This window comes from Acomys russatus, chromosome 8 (assembly GCF_903995435.1).
Source record: "Acomys russatus chromosome 8, mAcoRus1.1, whole genome shotgun sequence".
NCBI lineage: Eukaryota > Metazoa > Chordata > Mammalia > Rodentia > Muridae > Acomys > Acomys russatus.
In genome coordinates, this window is record NC_067144.1 from 75,056,806 (window position 1) to 75,077,593 (window position 20,788).

At 48.2% G+C, this 20,788-nt stretch overlaps 1 protein-coding gene and 1 pseudogene across 1 annotated transcript in view; both read right to left on the minus strand.

Moving 5' to 3' along the window:
• LOC127192954 (40S ribosomal protein S19-like) overlaps positions 1-20,788 on the minus strand; it is an 877,505-nt pseudogene that overhangs the window by 76,365 nt on the left and 780,352 nt on the right.
• Dscam (DS cell adhesion molecule) overlaps positions 1-20,788 on the minus strand; it is a 574,658-nt gene that overhangs the window by 33,608 nt on the left and 520,262 nt on the right. The window contains exons 27-29 of the mRNA XM_051150389.1: positions 20,017-20,307; positions 16,772-16,948; positions 5,064-5,094 (exon numbers count right to left, since the gene is read on the minus strand). Coding sequence (XP_051006346.1) covers positions 5,064-5,094; positions 16,772-16,948; positions 20,017-20,307 — 499 coding nt within the window. The remainder of the gene's footprint in view (positions 1-5,063; positions 5,095-16,771; positions 16,949-20,016; positions 20,308-20,788) is intronic.

Below are 20,788 nucleotides of genomic sequence, written 5' to 3' on the forward strand. Positions count from 1 at the left end.
TTCTTGCTCTGCAGACTCGTAACCGGGTATAAGTGGGTTGTGAGCCTCGGTCAAGCCAATTCCGTGCAGCCCGTGTCCAAGCCTTTTGGCCTGATTTTTCACATGGTCTCTATACACCTTCACATTATTTCATTTCCCATTGCACTTGTGGTTAAAATAAGAAGGGAGAGAAGTGCAGAGATTCACATAGTTTGCAGAAAACGAAGAGCATTTGCGATCCTTGGGGGACTGAGAGCTGCCTGCCACGCCCCTACCATCTGAATTTCCACGGAAACATACGGGCAGCCTCTCCACTGTGAGCATCCAAAAGACCCGGTTAGAAGCGGGGGACTTGAGCATGTCCTTGTAGCCAAAAATAGAAACGTGAGCGGGTTCCTTCTCCTCGGGCATGGTTATGAGGCAGCAGCTGCTCTGACAAACTATGAACACCAGGAACAGGTCCCGCTCAAGTGACAATAAAGGGCCCCCTGTCTCAGGGACACAGGAAACGAGCTACAGTAACGCTGTGAAGGCTGACACTGTATGAACAAGGAACACTGAGGTCCTGAGGGCTGGATGGAGAGTCCTTCAACTCCGGAGAAGACCTTGCCAGGCCCCTCAGTAGGGTCACATGACTCAGTGAACCCTGAGAGCCAGGCCCTCAGCTGGGAGCCTCTATCTACTTCCTGTTCCATTTGGCTCTCCTGCGCGTCCTTGTGCTGCCTGCTAATCAGCCATCTTTTCAGTAGGCCAGGCTGGCCCTGCGGGGGGAATCCCTCCTGTCCTAGCCCCATTCTCTACTTAATTTAGTTTTCTTGGCACCATTACTCTCCGGCATATGTTTAATCAAGTCAATTAAACATATGTAATTGGTTTATCCTATTCATTATTAGTCTCTCCCACCGGAATTTCAACTCCACAGGGATGTACTCATCCACTCTGGTCCTTGCATGTCCCCAGAACAGCAGGGGTCAGAGGAATTGCTCAGTAGGTATGCGTTAAATGTATCCTGTTATCTTGGGTGATACAACATGACCCTAGCAGCCTAGCCCCAAAGGCTTTGCCGCGGTCGATAACAGTTCCTGCTCTAAAACCACTGGGCTCAGCCTAAGGTGTTTCATGATATTAGTATTATGGCCATGTTTGGTTTTCTGTTGTTTAACATATAAAGGGTGATCCTCAAAAAATTATCGCCACTGGTCACTATAGCCACAGCAAAACTTTAAAGGATATAATTAGGAGAAACCTATTTGCAACCAGAGGATTCTAAATGTTTTTACTGTGGAAGCAAAATGGCAGTATGAAATTACATATCACAGAACCCAGATGAATGACCTCTGGCCAGCCGTTCCACGTCCTGCTGTTTGACTAAAACAGCAGCGTTGTAAGACGCCATCTTCCCCAGTCATCCAACGCATTTGTTGTCACTACTCTTCTTCAAAGTCTTCACAATTTCCTTAAAGTCATGTGTCCGTATAAGTGTATGCTGTATGAGTGAGTATGTATGTATAAGTGTGTGTTTGTGTATATGAGTGCTTGTATGTACAAGTGTGTGTATGCGTGTGCATGTGTATGAGAATATATCTGTGTTCATCTATGAGTGTGTGTATAAGTGTGTGAGTGTGTAAGTGTGTGAGTGTGTAAGTGTGTGAGTGTGTAAGTGTGTGAGTGTATGTGTGAATATCTATCTATGAGTATGGGTTTGTATATATGAGTGTGCATATGTATGTATGAGTGTATGTTCATAAGTGTGTGTGTAAGTCTGCACACATGAGTGTTCATGCGTGTCTCTGTGTATGGGCACACACATAAACGTCTGTATGAGTAATATATATAAGCATGTTTATAGGAGTGTATGTGTGTGTGTGTGTGTGTGTGTGTATGTATGTGTACACACGTGTAACTAGTGAAGATGTACTTGTCCCAGATACAATGGAATGTCTCTCTGAAGCATAAAACAACTACAAGCAAGATCATATCTGGTTGTGACATCTCGATGGGCGTTGTGAGATTATGTGTACAAAGATGTGAACATAAGAAGTCTAAGCTAATTTAAGTGCTCAGCATGTTTCCTCTTTGCTAGCACTGGCTCTCACACTGATGAGAGTCCTTGGGCACTGACATTATTAGTTGGTAGCTGCTCAGAGCAAGGCAGTCTTCCCAGTTGGGAGGCTGGTATACAATCATGTTGTCTCTCTCTCTTTCTCTTCTCCCTCTGTCTCTCCCTCCGTCTCTCTCTCTCTCTGTTACATGCATGTGTGTGTCTATGTGTGTACACACAGGTTGATGTCAGGGTATCTTTTACTGCCCCCCTACTTTTTTGAGACAATGTCTCTTCCCTGAGGAGCCTGAAACTCCAACTAGAGCTAGGCTAGCTGGTCAGCAAGGACCTGGGACCTGACTGTCTCCATCCCTTCGCACTGGGTTACAGATGTCCATGCTGAGAATCCAGACTCGGGCCCTCTTGCTTACACAGCCATCGCATTATCCACTGAGCTATCTGCCCAGCCCAAGTTGTTTGTTTTGTTTTGTTCTTTTAAGCTATTCTTGTTGAAAGTGGAAAAAAACTTACTTTCAGGATCGTCATCCAGCACGATGACATCACTGCCCCTTTCCCTGCTGGATGACATCACTGCCCCTCCTTCCCTGCTGGATGACATCACTGCCCCTCCTTCCCTGCTGGATAACATCACTGCCCCTCCTTCCCTGCTTGATGACATCACTGCCCCTCCTTCCTTGCTGGATGACATCACTGCCCCTCCTTCCAGGTGAATCCACCACTTGTTAGAAGAACTTGGAAATAATTTCCCAATCACTGTTGTTCTTTGGAGGAAATGGTAGTGGTTGCTAGATTTAACATTTCCAACATCAACTGACAGTCAATGGAAGACCAGGACTTATTCCTGCTCAGTGGGTGGCCTTTTAATGCTGCCACTTGCTCTGGGGTGAGTGGGGGAGTGGGGGAAGGCTATGGAAACATTGGGTCTCAGGAGAGGCAAAACTCAGACCATCCTTAACAGAAAACAGGAACCATGGTTTCAGACCCTTTCAGCACAGGTGTGAGTTCTGGATGGGGGCACCTAGAGGACATAGGGACAGAGACTAACGGGAAGGAGAGGCTGGGAAACCCACACAGCAGGGGAAAAGCATCCCAGGATTGTTGCTAGCTTTCCAGGAGGCTGGAGAAGCCCTACGGGGACCAGATGAGCAAGATGGTGCTGGGAAGGGGTGGCTGAGGTGAGCAGTGGTCACGCCTGAGGCCGCAGGCCGCTCTTGTCACTTACGCGGTTGCTTATTTACAGGTCAGAGCTTCTGCAAGAGCTTCCAGAAAAACTGAACTGTACGGGAGATGGCCTCATGTTAAATGTCAGCTAATTCGTAGTGTTCAAGCCTGCATTATAACATGTACTCTGCCGAGTCAGTCAGTCATGGTTAGTCAGGCGGCTTTTGCTTCTTTGCTTTCTAGATGTTTTATCTGTTCTGACAAGTCCAGAAGAGCCTGGATACAACATATGGGGCTGCAAAGAATGCCTCTGACTTGTTTGGTGAACAAATGTGGGTTTCCAGATGACCATGGCCTTGAGGGATTTTATGCAGATTTGTGTAATCTCTCACATAAGTCTGATGTTTTCTGATTAGAAATCCATCCTGAAGGAGGCGATTTGGGGGAACTTGGATTTGTTTGCTTTTCATCCAAGCCCAGACTCTTGTACCCATCTGTCCACTGGACAAACTCACTGATATGTGAAAAGAATTTCAAATTCAACATGACCCACATAGGCCCTGTATTCTGATAAGTACCAGCTCCCAACCTCAACCTCTAAAAAAAAAAAAAAAAAAAAAAAAAAATCAAAATGTCTGTACCCTGCCTCTATTTTTCCTATTCGTGACGAGTGACATCAACACTCTCCTAATTATGCCACTCTGAATTTCAGAGTTGGCCTGGACCCTGCCCATACTGTTGCTTTATCTGTGATGATTCACACAGGCTTAACACACAGTGTGTCTAACAATGTCTCTGAGAAACAATCTTGGCGAATCAGTGGCACCCAACCTCTTCCTATGTCGCTAAAGATACTGATAAGTTAGAACGTGAGCTCGTTGTGAATAACACTGACAGCCTTACATGTGCAGATGAAGTGGAAGCTGCCGTGGAGACCAAGTGGAAGGAGCTCACCCTTGCTCCCATGCCAGGCCACCTAAAATGGCAACCCCATGCTTCCTACTAGGGGCTCTGATAGTTCCCTTCTCATTTTCTGGTTTCGCCTTTTATCCGGTCCTTACATTGTTCTCAGACAGAGTATTAGTAGAGGGGTGATACCGTCATTCAATTAACCCACGTGTGCAATGCTCAGCGTCACACAGATCCTGTGTTTACAGAGCGCGGAGTTGAGGAAGCACGGGGAGATGAAGTCAAGGGGCATGGGGTGGGGTGTAGGGGTTTAGAGGAGGGACACAGAAAGGACAGAGTCCCCTCTTCGTGCCACTGTCTGCTATGAGCCCCATGGGAAGGATGCGGTTTATCTAGGATGCTCCTTCCCTGGCCCCCATTCACTGCATGTAGCAAACCATGATGACTAAGGACGAAGCCACAGTACCAAGTGTGAAGCAGGCAGGGCAACGGCTGGGCCCAGCAGCACAGGGACAATAGCAGCAGGGACTGCTAAGCATACACATGGAGGATGCGGAAGGCATCTTGGGACCGAGAGTGAGAGTCTATCACAATTCACTCTGGCCTTTGGAGGGCACTGTGTATTTCTTTTGTGGCCTTCCTTGGGCTGGGCTGACTGTCAGAAGTCCTGGGGGGCTGTCAACCCGAACAGAAGCATAGCCCAAGCCTGCTGTAGCAACCCTGACCCTGGCTTCTGTGGCACCATCCTCCTGCTCGAGCCTACAGGACAGACATGCGTGGCATGTCTAAACATAGCCAACTACACATTACATGAATGTTTTGGAGTATAAATGAAAATTACATGTCACAAACTCCAGACCATCTTATATTAAGAAGTAATCAAAGCACATTAGAACTGTCCCTTGACACATCATTCGATGCATGATGCCTGAGGACAGGGCCACGCACTTACCTCATGAGCATCTCAGCTAAACTCTTTGCATCTGGGGAGAGAAAGCTAACGTTAGAATAAGATCAATAACTCATAATTAACACTTGCTTAGAAAAAAAATCAACTCATTTATGTAGTTATATCAAATCTTCCGTTGGATGTCCAGCCATTTCAAGTGCAACTGTTTATCAGGATCACACTAATGACCAGGGGCTTTATGGCTCCTTATTTCTTCCACATGGGACTATTTTATGGGTTTTATTTATAACAGAAGATGCACAAGTACCTTGCAGCCATAAAATTGCAGATATCTATTAAAGGTTTTATTATAACCTATTTATTTGTCACTTCTGGAGAACCCAGTTTTACTTTCAATGGTCAGGAAATTAACATTTGTGGAAAAGTCATTTACGAAGAACAAACCAACTTTTTTCATTACCCAACAAAGACAAGCATGGAGGGCCTAGGCTCCTGGGGTTCACTTTAAAGTGGCTTCAGTATAGAGTTCTGTGGCCTGGGTTGGTCATTGATTTTTTTTTTTTTTTTTACAGACTTGGGTGTTTTATTTCAAACTCAGAAATAAAGCTTTATTGTGTGCCCCTGCCCCTGGCCAGGACACTGTTTATGGAGACCTGTTTATCATCCCTGACACAAGAAATCATATCTCAAAGTATTGTAGGACAGGAGATCGACTTATTTGGTAACACTATTTAGAAATGATCCTTTCCATTAAATTATGATTTATGCTTTTTACACATTCAGTACTGGCAAAAGTGAAGTTTCCTTTCCTGGAACACAAACATTTAAAAAAAAAAAAAGATTTTTCTTTCTGTGCTCTAAGACTTCATGCTAGGGAACCTGCTGAAGGAACAGAATTTTCTGGAAGTGAATTTATGTGATGGTGAATGCTTCCTCCACACTGAAGAAAAACACATACAGGGACATTTGATTTGCCTGTTCTGTCACATGTGTGCAGACATGGGGACAATTCCCCACCACCTGGAACCCCAGTGACCCAGACAGCTTGCTCTACAAGCCACCGGGCCATGCCTGTTCCATCAACATTGGGCCCCAGATTTGTGCACAGATGAGTTAAGTCTAGAGGGCAAAGCTGGTCCCTTCTAGTCCGCCCACAGGGAAAAACACAGGAAGCAGAATAGCACCGAATCTCCCAGCTTCTATCTTTATAATCGTCTGCAAAGATGAAGTAAATAGCAGAAGTCCCTTCTCTTCCTGAATGATTTAACACGTACAAAGTAAATTTATCTGTGGGGGTTGCCAGAAGCTGGGGACTAATGAGCTCCATGTAACACCCAACAGTGGCTAGTACAATATGCTAAGAAAGAGGACTAGGTTTTCACCGAGTAAACACTTGTCTTCACACCAGGCATGTAAGTCTGAGATGCCTGGCCCCCTGTCTGTGCCCATACACTGTGTCACCGTTCCAGGTCAGCCCTCAGCAGTCCTTGGGCCTTTCACAGCGATGTGGAGGTGTCACAGGCTCCGTACAGGAGAATTCTCTCTCTCTCTCTCTCTCCTCTCGTCCCCTCTCCTCATCCCTCTCTCGTCTCTCCCTCCTCTCTCTCGCCCTCTCTCTCTCTCCTCTCTCCTCTCTCTCTCCTCTCTCTCCCTCTCCCTCTCCTCTCTCTCTCACTCTCTCTCCTCTCGCTCTCTCTCCCTCCCTCCCTCTCTCTCTCTCTCCTCTCTCTCTCTCTCTCTCTCTCTCTCTCTCTCTCTCTCTGACACACACACACGCACACACACACACACCAGCTGCTTTGGCCTTTTGCCCCGGGCTACGATTGCTTCAAGGATTGAGCCCCAAAGCCATGCCAGTGAACCCTGCCTGAGCCCATCCTTGAGGACAGATGTCTTCCTTCTGTTTGAGATACCTTGTCCTGCTTCTAACTCAGCTGAAATTTTAGGGAAAGTGGTACCAGCTGGGACTCATCTCTTCAACAAGCTCCCTGGAACTAAGCTGAGAAAGCAAACTTTTTTAGCACAGTTTGGAGTTTGGGAGGCCTGGGGCATGACCCCGCGGGCATGTTCTAAGGACCTGTATTGTAAATGTATTGTGCTTCTTAGGGATGCAGGCTGAGTCTCTTCAACACTGCGGCGGGGCATTTGGAGATGAGGAAAATGGGCTGTGCATATGTCCAGTGGACTGGATGTACGGGATGTCTGCTTAGTGTTTGTGGCTTGAGCAATTTGTCTGCTTTTCTAGTGGTCCTTTATTCCAAGAGTGGAGTGAGAGCCAGACACCAAGGAGCAGACATCTGGCCCCAGCAGGGTAAGGGAAATGTGCAAGGAGAGCAAGTGTATGAAGCTGGGCCAGTCTAGGGAGTGAGAGAGACTGACCTCTGTTCGGAAGAGACCTGGAACTTGAGGGGATAGACTCGATGGGCCATCTGTTCCACACAGAACTCACGGGCACTGGTATAAGGAATGTGTTCAGGGACGAGTTGGCCTGTTTTACTGGGGAGAGGGGTCATTTGTATGGCATGGTGTGCAGGTGCCACAGGCTCCAACATTATAAAGGGGACTAGTGCGGTCTGAAAGCAGTTACTTGGCTAAGACAAAGGTAAAGATGGCAGAGGTGGTGGTGGTGGTAGTGGAGGGTGGTGAGAGGGCTGTACCCTGGCGTTCACCAGGCCTCTCCCTCAGAGGGTTTGGACAGGAAGGTGGGCACCGTGCTCTGCCACCAGCACCTCACGGGAGTCTACGTGAGAACCTGTGAGTGTTGATTAAGGGATCTAGTTCCTTGGAGGGTAGAGATGACATTGCTACGTGACACTGGAGAGAAACTGTGAAAACTCAGAGCCCTGTCAGGATGGACAGACTGCACAGAGTCTGGGGGCCCAGGGGGTGGGGAAGGCTGGGATTGGGATGCGCAGGACAGGACAGGAGCCTGCGTTTGGGTAGGTAACTGGAGAGACCTGTTTTAAAGCTAGAGGGTGCGAGGTGAAGTTGTGTAGAGTCAGGCTAAGAGTCAAATTAGGGAGCTATCTGGGCATAGATGAGCTTGGAGTATGGCTCATGTCCATGTAGGGGGAGGATAGGGAGCCAGTGCCACACCTCAGACACACTTTCATTTAGGGAGAGGAGAGTGTCTAGAGCAAGTTAGCAAATTTTAATAATTTTGAAATATTGAACTTTAACAATGACAGGGGCTTTCAAATTGGCTTCCTAATGCAATTTAGGGTCTTTTCCCTTGGGCCTCAGGCAGCCATTACAATGTGTGCTACCTTTAGGGGGTCCAGATCTGGGGCTGTGGGCCACTGCAGTGACTGCCTGCTGCTTTACACCAAATGCCCCTCAAGTTCTATGGACCCAAGGAATGAAAAGCACCCCCAATCTCCCCATAGATCTTCATATTTTGTTATTTCTTTTCAGCTCAGATACCAACACTAGGTGACCCCAGCTCCCATGCCTAGGTTTTTTATGCCACAAGGGAGTGCTGGAGAGAACTGGCTTGCACCGTGCCTTCCTGGGCCACACTTAGGATTGACACCCTCAAAGGGACCCTGTGCAGCAGAGCTCTTCAGCACTGACTTGTTCAGTAGGATCTCTCTGTCTCTGTGTCTCTCTGTCTCTGTGTCTCTCTTGTGTCTCTGTCTGTGTCTCTCTCTTTTTCTCCAGAATTTGCAATGATGTGGCTTCTCCTCAGTTGTGGGTTTGCTCTCTGCTCCCTCCAGTGGCCGTGGGCACTGAGGCTCTTCTCTGAGCCTACACATGGACACTCTCCACTCTTCCTGTTTAACTCTCCATATTCTTTTCTCTCTTCTTCTTTATTACATGGGCAATAGCCCAGTCCTAGTAGGGAAGAAGTGGTCCAGAGACTTCTTTGGGGTCTTCTTTGGTTGCTGTTCTAAGACAGGATCCTGCTATATAGCCCAGGCTTGGCTCAGAGTCCTGATCTTGCCTGGGCCTCCCCAGCACTGGGCTCCCAGGTGGATACCATCTCACCTGGCTTTCTAAGGATACAGCTTCCCTCTGACTGAGATTTTTGATGCATTTTCTACCTAGCTATAGTGATGGGACCTTCCAGATCCATTCACAAGCCCCTCAAATGGTATTGCTAGTCCCATGTTTGAGCTCGGTGTTCTCTTCTTGAGTTTAAAATTCTCTAAAACTCTCAAGCACTTCTCACAGGGCCTAATTTCTAGGTAATTTCCTACTTATGGCTCTCTTTATGGAAGGCTTGCCATTTCATAACGTCCTTTATCCAACCAGCCAGAGAACAGACACTGATTTTTTTTTTTTTTATTCTCTTCCCACACACTCATGAGAGAGCCATATCCATTACAGGAGTCACAAATGAATTTTTTTTTTTTTTTTACAACTTCTATAGAAGACTCTGCTGTTCTGCTGATCAAATTTTATCTTCTTGGCTGCAGCCTTTCAAAGTCTTGTGATCTCTGCGCTCTTCCTTCTGCTACCTTAGTCTTCATCCCCACCTGTGCGAGCCACACACCACGGTCTGTCTTGCCCTCCATGGGACACGCCACAACTGCCTTGTTCTCTTACCAATCAGCCCCTATCAAAACAGAGTGGGTCTGCCCAGACCTCTGGGGGCTCCTGTCATTTCTCGAAGGGCTCAGAAACCACTTTCTTAAGCTTAAGTTCACTTACTTCAAACAAAAAGGTTCCAAACGGATTAATGTTTAAATGGGCAGACACCACCCATCTCTCATCGGCCTTTGATTATTATAAGACTATCCATAAATATTAGGGAATTGTGTGTGGGAAGATTTTGCTTTGAGACTTAAAATGGTCTCCCTTGGGGTCTCTCAGAAGTTGGACCCTGTGAGCTTATTCCTCGTCTTTTCAGTGCTGGGGGTGGGGAGTCTTCAGTGAAGTATCATATATTAATTGGTGTCTATATTTTGCTCATTGTCTTTTGGGACATGTATGACTGTTTTGGGTCAACACTGAAAAATGAACTCCCTCCCCACAACCTTGGCTACTGCAAAGACTTGGGGGGCATAATATCAGGCTAATCAGGGCTCTGGTAATTATTAAGCAGGTCGAGCTTTCCTTGTCTCTATTTCTCGTCTCCTCTGATTTCTTTTCTTCCTTTTTAATTTCCTTCCCTCCCTCCACACCGTCCTTTTTATAATCCCTGGTCCTGATGTTCTGGTTCAAATAGCACGCCTCCTGCTGCACACTAGAGCAGAGCAGATGTTGGGCGGCTTCCCTTCCACCTGCCATCTGCTCTGTGGGAACAGCACCCAGAGCACAGCCCTTCCTGCTCAAACACAGCCAGGAGGCCCTGTGCACAGTGCTCTACGTTTTCACAGATTCCAGATCAGCCTTGAGATATACAGGCTGGTGACACATCTCTGGCCACTTCTGCACTCCCTTCATGTCTCTCCTGGCTCCTCTCCTAATCTGCAGGGTAGGAAGTGCTGGAGAAAGTGACACAGGCTAGTCCAGCAATAGAGAGATGTGGAGGAAAGACATCCTCCAGCTCCCGAGTGACACAGGGGACACTAGAAAACGATGACAGCGATGACGGCGACCAGGGCTGTCACCGGTCATCTGCTTGTGGAGAACAGTTTCGTGTGTGGGGTGGGGTGGAGGGCCTTGAGGGTCTGGCAGCGAGGAAGGAGCCATGTGGCTGAGCATATCACACTGGCTGGCTCCCAAATAGTCAGTGGTGAAAATTCTCAGGGAGAAATATGGCAGATAGTCAAGGCACAAGCTATATATCAATATGGCAATAAAATTAAGGACCATAAGATGGAATGATAGTGAAGATAAAAAAAATGGATCAATCAAAGGCTTTTGAAAGTAGGAATCACACTTACATGCTTTTGATAGCATCCTTACTTCTTCCTTGAGTCATTGCTAGTCATTAAAAACTTGCTTGAACTTATCAATACAGCCTGTCTCTTACTTACACATGCCAAGTTTCTTGGGAGGTTGGGTGTTGGAACAGTGACCTGAGAGCTCTTGTTACCCTTGGACCTTTTTAATCACGACGGAGCCTTTTCTGGCCTTTAGTTTTCACATCTACAACATGGACACGGCAACGCCAAGTTTATATCCCGTCAAGTCCCCCAGGTGTTGAGAGACTAAAACAAGACTATGGAAGAGCATCCTAGAAGTACACGCACCATGCTGTCAGGTCTAGGAGGGCCACCCAGATGTTTGAATAGCATCACAGCTTGGCCTTGTTCGGTGTCTATGTACTCTCTGAGGCCCACTAATCTCCTCCTGGGCTTGCACATGTGCGAAGAGTACACAGAAGAGCACAGTGTCATGGGGTGGTCCACCCAGGCCCTTGCCTGCAATCCAGCAAGGCCTTCTTAATAGTCCAAGAAGTTTCATATATTAAGCATCTAAATGTGTGTGTGTGGAGAGAGAGAGACAGAGAGAAACAGAGAGAGAGAGAGAGAGAGAGAGACAGAGAGAGACAGAGAGAGACAGAGACAGAGACTGAGAGAGAGAGACAGAGACACACAGAGAGACAGCATGTGGGAGAGATAGACTGACAGACAGGCAGAGACACACACACAGAGGGGGAGAGAGACAGAGGGAGAGAGGGAGAGAGAGAGACAGACAGACAGACAGACAGACAGAGACAGAGACACACAGAGAGACAGCATGTGGGAGAGACAGACACACACACACACAGAGGGAGAGACAGACAGACAGATGGAGACACACACACAGAGGGAAAGACAGACAGAGAGAGAGAGAGAGAGAGAGAGAGAGAGAGAGAGAGAGAGAGAGAGAGAGAGAGAGAACGACAGAGACAGAGAAAGACAGAGATAGAGACACACAGAGAGACAGCACGTGGGAGAGAGAGAGAGACAGAAAAGGCTGCCACTCATAGCTCAGGTCTGTGTTTGCTTGTCTGAAGCTCTTGAGAAAGATGGCGTGTGATTGGATTAGCCTTTGCTGGAAAGCCACTTGTCCACCCTCAGAGCAGAAAGGGAACCATCTATGGACATCAGACCTTACTTTGCTGCTCCACTCATCAAAACCTTCTATTTAAAGCCCTCCCCCCCCCCCCACCGTCAGCCCCACTTCTTCGCGGGACTAAAAAGGATACCATAAAGTCGCTATTTTTTGCAAGGGCCGTAAACCTGCATTTAGATTCTTACAAGATCCTAGCCAGAGCTTCTGATCACCTGCATGCTTATGTGGAAGAAGATTATAAAGCCGAGGAGAAATAAATATCCTCAAAGACAGGCATACATGCTCGTGACCTGGGAAAACCGCAAGAACAGCCAAGGGTGGGCAGAGCACCCTGATGAGCCAGGCAAGGCTCCAGGGACAGCCTGACACCCATGGTGGTGCCTGTGCTCTCCACTGCCCAGTCTTGTGTCCAGCTTGCCAGCTGCCCTTGCTTCACCTCCCTCTCATCCCAGCGCTTCCCTGCTCTGCACCCTCACACCCCGAAACGCTCCTTTACTTGGCTCTGCTCTGACAACTATAGGGAAGGGGAGAGAAAGAGAAAGAAAGCATGGAGGCTGGGGGGGGGGGGGGGGGGGGGGAGGAAGAGATGGAAGAGGAGAGAGAAGGAAGGACTGAAGGGATACCAAAGATGGAACAAAAGTTTTCATAGTAAAGGATCCTGATGGTGTGTGTGTGTGTGTGTGTGTGTGTGTGTGTGTGTGTGTGTGTGTGTGTAGGCCAGAAGACACTCTTAGGCACTGCTCCTCAGGCACCATCCATCTGTCCACCATTTTATTTTGAGGTCGGGTCTTTCACGGCCTGGAGCTTGACCAGAGAAGGCTGGCCGTTCACTGAGGCCTGGGAATCTGCTTGTTTCTACCTCCTCAGTGCTGGGATTGCAAGTGCATGGTATTCCAATCCTTAGCTTCCTCTCCCCTCCCCCTCCCTTTCCCCTCCCCCTCCTTTCCCCCCTCCTCCTCCTGTACAGTCTGGGGATCAAACTCAGGCTCCCATGCTGATGAAGTGGGTCCTGAGCTGAACATTCCCCAGTTCAGATGCCATATTTTTCCTTAAGCCTCAGTTTATTGGCTTGGCAGTGCGCCTCTTGAGGTAAGCTGTCTCTGCACTCTCCTGCTCTCCTGGGGGCTCTGCACTGCAGTGTGGAGGCATGTTTATTTCCCCTTTCTCCTCAAACTTAAGTGCCAGTGTGCTCTGATGAGATTAATAGAGGTCAAGTTGCTCTTTGGTTTTAGAAATGCGGAAAGCTTTTGGCTGTTTCCATAGGAGAACTAGGAACAGTCCACTCATCCGCCGAGTCCTCGCCTGGTAAACCCTGAGCCCATATTCTCTTGGGATTGGCCACCTGGCACTGGTCAGTTTGGAAATATTTGTTCATTTTTAATCATGTTGAAAATAATGACTGCGTTTTGTTTTAAGGGGAGAACAGTGTTTTGCTAAGGGAAACAGGGTCAAATTGCTGCCATGCAAAAATGACCACTATGTTTATCTCGTATCTGAGGTAGTGGTCTTGGCGCGGCACTGTCAGCTGACCACTGCTGAACGGCCTGGGAGTCAATATTTAGGTCGGGGCTGCTGGGGTTGTGGGTCCTGCTGCTGACTTACTCTTTAACCTTGCAGTTCAAAGGACCTAGAGAGCGAGGGGAAACCAGGGCATCACTAAAAGCAAGATGCAGCGTCTGAAGCCCTGGATAAGGACACAGTTGGTTTTTTTTTTTTTTTTTTTTTTTTTTTAAATCTAGTACTTGGAGACAATTTAGAAGGTCGTTCTGCTCTAAATTTAGTAAGTCCTCAGGAAAGGAGAATATAGGCTGGGTAAGCTGCTGGAGTCCCATTTTCTTTTGCTTTATTTTTTGCATAAAGGAATATTACCTTGTGCTCCCCTAACTAGGTTGTCCTCCATACGGCACGGTGTGCCGTTCATGCAAACATTTTAGTTGTGTCCCACTTTGGACATTGCCGCTAAGTAAGATGAAGGGTCTGAACTTGGCTTCGAATAAGCCTGGGCGCACCCACCAGGCACTCATGTTCTTTTCTTAGTTCAAACTTGCTTTCCCCATTTTTGATGCCACTAAGTAGATGTTCAAGCAACACCAAGTTGTTCCTAGAAATGCCGGCCTAATTTTGGACAAGAAAAGCATGGCAGGAAATGGTTCTCTCCATGGACTCTGTAACCCTGTGGGAACTGATCTGAAGGTAGGCACAGGATCTGCGGCTTACGGGCCCAGCTGCTAATAGAGCAGCGTTACTAATGAGCTCTGAGGATTAATAGACACTCGTGACATCAAACCTGTGACTCCAGACTTCCCTGAACTGAAAATGTTTTATGTGATTAGTGGACATTTCAAGGGGTTTAGGGAGGTGGCTCGTGGGCCTCTCTGGGGACTGGCCTGGCAATCTACGATTCTGTCCGTGGACCCAGGACTTATTCTGTTCTTTTACAGCAGCATTCTTCAGGGTTACAGAGAGATGGGTGTGTCCCCACTATCCCCCCGATCTAGCACTCCCAGAGGATCACTGTCTGCAGCTTTGGACAGGGTCTTTAGTGGTCCTTTGATCCCCAGGACCTTGCCAAACTATTCTGATCAAAAGTAGCAGGTAACGAGAAAATGCTATATATTTTTTTAAAAACATCACTCAACAGTGGTTTGCTAAAATAAATCCACCTCAACATGGCTTTTAAGTCTGGCAACAGGGAGTGGTGGGGTCTAACCACACGCGGTGTTCTTACTCCTGCCAGACTCTTCGTTCTCGAAGCCTTTATCTGGCACCTGTAAGATGTGAGAGTGTGTTGCACCCTTGTGCTGGAGAAAGCTACTTTTTAAAAAAATTCCTTGCTCCTTAGCATCTCATGGGAGTACTTCCTGTCTCTCTTGCTTTCTTCCTATAGGAGTGAGAGCCTCAGATGTGGCGGATTGCTCCCCTTACAAAGCCCCAACTGCAAAATACCAGAGGCTAGCCATAGAGGTTCTAGCAATAAAATGTTACTCCCAGAATGTTCTCTGGGCGCAGCCCTTGCAAAGCAACAACGAAAGGCCAAGGGGACTGGTAAGAAGGGACATTTAAACAATGCGGGTCTTCTATCAGTCTGACCTGTTAGCAATCAATGGCTTTTGTTGGAGATGTTCTTGGCCAGGAAAAGGCAGTATTGAGTGCTGAGGTCCAAAGTACAGTAATGAAAATACAACAGTAGCCGAGGAAGATCGAGTAAGTGTGGGGAGGGGTTGGCAGACGCTGCAGCCCAGCTTAACCATCTGTAGCTAGCTTCTATCTGCTACCACACTCATGCGTCAAACAGGTCATCAGGGAGACACTTCTGTGCCTGCTAAGGAGAGGCTCGGGCAATACCCAGCCTTGTACGTGGAACTGGTCTGATATTGCTGCCTGTCTGACGCCTGATACCTAAAAGACAACGTCCCTCAGGTCAATTGGGATTTACAGGATAGAGGGTTATCAAATTGTCCATTTGGTACTTTCATGACAAACACGCTGGGGTTTAATCTTTTTTTTTTTTTTTTTTGTGGTAGGCACTTAGGTAGACTCTAGCCATTCTCCATCCATCTGGGGCCCAGCCCTCCCTCCACACTGCTTTAGGGCCCTGCTTTGGCACCTGTGACCTGCTAGATGCTGAGGAGAACACACATAGTCCTTAGAATCCAGACAGTACGTTCCCTTTAAACTATGTGAAGGATCTAGCAAAGCACTTGGGTTATCACAAAACTCGAGATGTAGTCGATTAAGGCAATTCTGGAAGAACATTTTGCTGAGACCCACGGGTGACCCATCTGAATTTCTGGGCTCTGGGATATTTAATGTGCAGATGGGCTGAAAGGGACTTCACAACTTCTAGTTTGTAGGCAGAGTGAGAAGAAACTTGTAGTCACACACGTGTGAGGGCCACATACCAGGAGATTTCCAGAGAGAAACGGTGGTGGGACCAGACAGCATCATGCCCATTAGCAGAGCCGCTCCCAGGCTGACTCCTTGAGTGTAACTCTGAAGATTACACAGATATAACCCTGCTCTGCCACGCCGGCTTGATAGTGAAGCACAAATACCTCACGGTGCCCTTGGCCAAACAATGGCTTGGTCAAAGACTTGAAAAGTGGAAGGTACAGAAGGTTTACTTTTCACAGAGTTCTTTATTTCAAAGTCCTCGCACCTGCACTGCAGAGCAAGGGCTGCTGGCCAGAAACCTTGACGTGCCATCACCCAGAACCCTACAGAGTCAGACAGGGGAGGGGCGGAGCCTAGTCAGCATGGGTCAGCACGGGTCTCTGCCCCTTATCTTTTACTGTGGAGACCCCTCATCTTTTACTGCGTTTTCCCTATGCTTAAATTCTCTTATTCAGCTTTCAGCGCAGCGTGTGTTTTCTGCCTCACCACACTCTACCTCTACCGCGAGTCCCTATCTCTGCTTTCAGGCAACATCACTCTCATTTCCAGAGCGAATTTCAAAGCTCCTTTTTTCCCCCTAAAGCCGTAATTGGTGGCTTTACTGGAACCACTGAAAATCAAACAGAGCAGGCTTGAAAAACCCATGAGAAATTAATTTTCTTTGTCTGCCAATACTGAGGATTTAGGGGACTTGTAAGGGGCTGCTTGCGTCCCATTTTGATTGCGTGTGATTGAAGGCTTCATTGTTTCTCCCCTGGGGCGCCAAAGTCTTGCAGAGGCCACACCAGGCACCAAATCACAGCTAGCAGAACTGGTCCCCAGCGGACGTGCCCTCCCCTGGAGGGTGTGCGCCCTGCCTGACCTCTCTTTAGGGGGCACAGAGCGCACATGGGGGTGCCTAGACCTACCTCTGAGCCTCTTCAGCCTCTGCTCCCGCCGTCTCCTCCGCACCACCAGCAGGAGCACGAACAGCAGCAGGACCCCGACCAGGATGCACGAGATGGTCACTAGGATCTTGAGCCCTTCGTTGGTCGTCAGCCCTTCTTCGCTTTGGACAACTGACTTAATGAGTGGAGGGATTGTACCTGAAAGCAGGGCCACGATGTTAGGTGGCTATTAATGGTGGCAGCGTGGTGGAGCGTTTAGGGATGACGGGTTACGGGAAAGCCGCGCGGGTGTGATCCAGGGGTGTCCGTGGGATGAGAAATGAGAGGGCCTGTCCCCTAAGTCTCCGTGACTGACTTGCTTGCTCTCCTTTCACCTTAACTTCCAACTTTCTTTCCACTCTTCATAAAGGACTGCAGCCTCTAGGATGCCACCACCCAGGGGTGGGTGGGGTGGGGGACAGTAAGGTGCTTGGGCTCACAAAAGCCACAGTCATTCACCTGAAATGCAGTGCTCACTGGGCGGCCACTCAGAGTGCTTTTGTTAAAGGCCTTTTGAAAAACTGCACATGAAAGGAAGGACAATAGATTTATCAACTGCAGGGAAGGCCCCCTGCAGGAGGGCGTGAGGCACCCCAGACTTAAGAGGGGGCGTAATTTATACTTTCTCCCCTTTGATTATTTTCTTGATTTCAATACCGGTTTTGCAGCTGCTTTTAGAATTCCCAGTTTAAGGTAGAAGAGCAAAGGGTAGTTTTTTTCAAAGAGGGTCCGTTTAGGTCACTAAAAAGCAAGCTGTGGGCAGGGTGTTGTTACAGTGCCATCCAAAATTTAGATTATTTAGAACCTTAAGAGAGGGGAAGAAATAGAAGTCAACTGAACTCTGGGTTGCCTTAAGATGCTCTCTACCCCCAGGCTGAACACAAGAGCACAGCGTTATCAACAGACATCTGTTACTATGGGGCACACATCTTGCCACCTTCAGTTATATAAGGCGTTCCTTTCCCACTGTCTTTTCCATGTAACCCAGAAAGCCAAGGCTTTAGGAAAATATAATGCAAAAATAATGCCATTTTCCCAAGAGAGAAAAAAAAGAAAAAAAAAAAAAAAAGAAAAAAAAGAAAAAAGATCTTATCCTGCATTCAGTAATTGGAGCTATGAAAATACAGCCCTTGGCCCTCTCTGATCTCTGCTGGAAGCAGGCAGAATTGCTCTTGTAATTTCACTGCATCTCTGGTGGCAAAAGCAAGCTTGCAGATACCCAGACAGCAAGGAAGAGGTGCAGAAAAGGTGCCGTGAGGCTGGTCTGTAGACAGGACACCACAAGGACAATGTGCAGAAAGTTTTGGCAAAGGGCATAGAGCAGGCTCTGATAAAAAGACCGGGAGCTGGGAACCCGACTGATGCCAACACCAGGGTAATTTCCATTTCAACGTTTGCTTTTACTAAAATGGAAACAAGGGTATGTGACATAAGAGACGCTAAAGCTGCCTAGCCACGTGGTCAGTTCAGAGATGCCTACGTCTTTTTCAAGACAACATGAAAAAGACGTTCCCTTGTTTCCTTGTGCCGTGAAATCCTTTCAGAGTTTAGAAAATAGAATGTACATCGCATGCGCTCTTTTCCTCACGCGCACTTTTCTTCTGCTATGATCGTGAGTGAAGTGAGAACATTACACGTGTCTCAGAAGCTGAACGTTTGAAGCCGGAAGAACATTTGCGACAGGACTTGTAGTGACATGATCAGATGTGAGCATGCCACCCACCTGTGGGCCTCAGTAAGTTCTCTGTCACCTACCCATATGGGAGCCTAGCCATGGGCGACAAGTATACTACCTACCCAACTGGTCACGTGCTTGAGGGCGTTTGGATTATGCTTTAAATGCACTTGATGGCCATGGGTCTTTGTTTTGTAAGAACAGAGAATTAAGTCCCTTTAGGGTGAAAACAGACATGAATATTGCTTTGCCTGTGTGTGACCCTCCACAAAGAGCTCTCTAAATAAAGTCTCTCTATTGCTCGCTCTCTCTCTCTCTCTCTCTCTCTCTCTCTCTCTCTCTCTCTCTCTCTCTCTCACACACACACACACACACACACACACACACACACACACAAAACAGAAGGAGGCAATGTAAGAGGGGCTTTGGCCCTTGAAGGGGAGATACAGCTGCCTATGAGACCAGGGCTACTGCAGACCATTGGGTAGCGAAGGGCTTCTCCCTGAGCTCCATCCTGCAGCCAGAGGCAAGAGGAATCTGGTTCTGAGAATGGGCTTTAGAAGCAAGGACTGTAGGCGGGTGACAGACGCCAGAAGGATTAGCGCAGCATGCCAGAGAGAAAAGAACAACTCAAGAGCCTATCGGGACCACGGTCCGTTCTCAGCATGGACCATGGACAGAAGGCTGAGAGGGGGCAGCTAGTCCACAGCTCTAAACATCTTGATGAGCCACTGCTGGTGATCAGAACCTATCGTGCTCTTTACACAAGCGAGGGCCACTCACTGTGGGGCTACAGAAATCAGCACGGACATGCTGCAAGCAAGACCCACGAACTGAACACTAGAGACGCCGCCCCACCTTCACTGAGCTGGGTGCTGTTCAGGTAGCAGTAAAAGACCGCAACGCTAGGAAGAGGGTCAGAATTTAAAGTGATTTGGTTTGGGGCAACAAAGGCCAAGAGACTCTCTAGCTTTTAGGGTTGTGCGTAAATGCAGATTGTGCGCGTGCGTGAGTGCGTGCGTGCGTGCGTGCGCACAGGCCTGGTGTGGCCCTATCACCATTCTATCCCCCGTGTGCCTGCTTCTGCTGAGACTAATCTAACTTCTTCTGCCATGGAAACTGTTGTATACATGCATTTTTTAAGGGTGTAATGAGAGCAAAAAAGAAAGTTGTTATGTGGATTGGGATGGGTGGGGAGGGGGTGGAAGACAACAAAAGCAGTGTTAGCTCACAGTCATCTGCAAAGCAACGGAACCCTGAGGCAGAGTCCTTCAGCCCTGAGAGAAGCCACTCTTGCAACCAAGACTCCCCCAGGGAGTTCCCGCAGGTCCTTGGTCCCTTTTCTCTAGACACATAGTGATAGTCATCTGTGTACAAAGGACTGACTGGGGAGCCCACAGAGCGGGGCTGAGCGGCCCAAACCCTAATGGGCTTTAGGGGCACTGCTCACTCTGCGACAATGACAAGTGTATCACGGGAGAGTAAGACAGCACACATGTGCGCCCCCCCACCCCCAGCCACAAACAGCAACGCCACGAAGCCTTGCGCTTACTGCCATCATAGTTCAGCGTGGCGAAGTTGGCTTGTTTCTCTGCGCAGCCAGCACTGTTGCACACCCGCATCTGCAGCTCATACCACGTGGCTTCCTGAAGGTCGTACAGGATGTAGGACTTGGAGAGGGAGGTGCGCTGAGCTGTGGTCCACACTGTGGTCCCGAAGGGTCTGTACTCAAGAGTGAACGAGGTGATAGGACAGCCACCGTCATTCCAGCCAATCAGATTCAGCCTCACCCGCGTGGTGTTGACGCTGGCGAAGAGCTCCTGCTCCTTGGAGAACTGGGGTTCTGTGGGAGATGTTCACGGTGTCACTTGTGGGACCAGACCAGGTTCGGGTGTTTTCCCTGGACTACTGTCTCTGTCTAGCCTAGCTCTGGCCAAGGCTGCATCACCAGTCACTCACACCAGGAACAAAGCCTTGGGAACCAGCACGTTTTCCCAGCCACATGGACCCGAGCAAAGGTTGAATGGATGCAGAGTGTGTTTACACAGTGTAGACCACTGAAGAACAGCTCTCCCTTCCTCCTCCTCCTCCTCCTTCTTCTCCCTCTCTCTCTCTCTCTCCCCTCCCTTCCTCTATTCACCCTTCCTTCCTTCCTTTCTTTTGTTTTTTTCAATACAGGGTTTCTCTGTATAGCCTTGGCTAACCTAGACTCACTTTGTAGACCAGCAATCTGCCTGCCTCTGCCTCCTGACTGCTGGGATTAAAGACATGCGCCACCACGGCCAGCTCAGTAGCTGGATTTACTTAAGTGGAGCCCTCAGTGG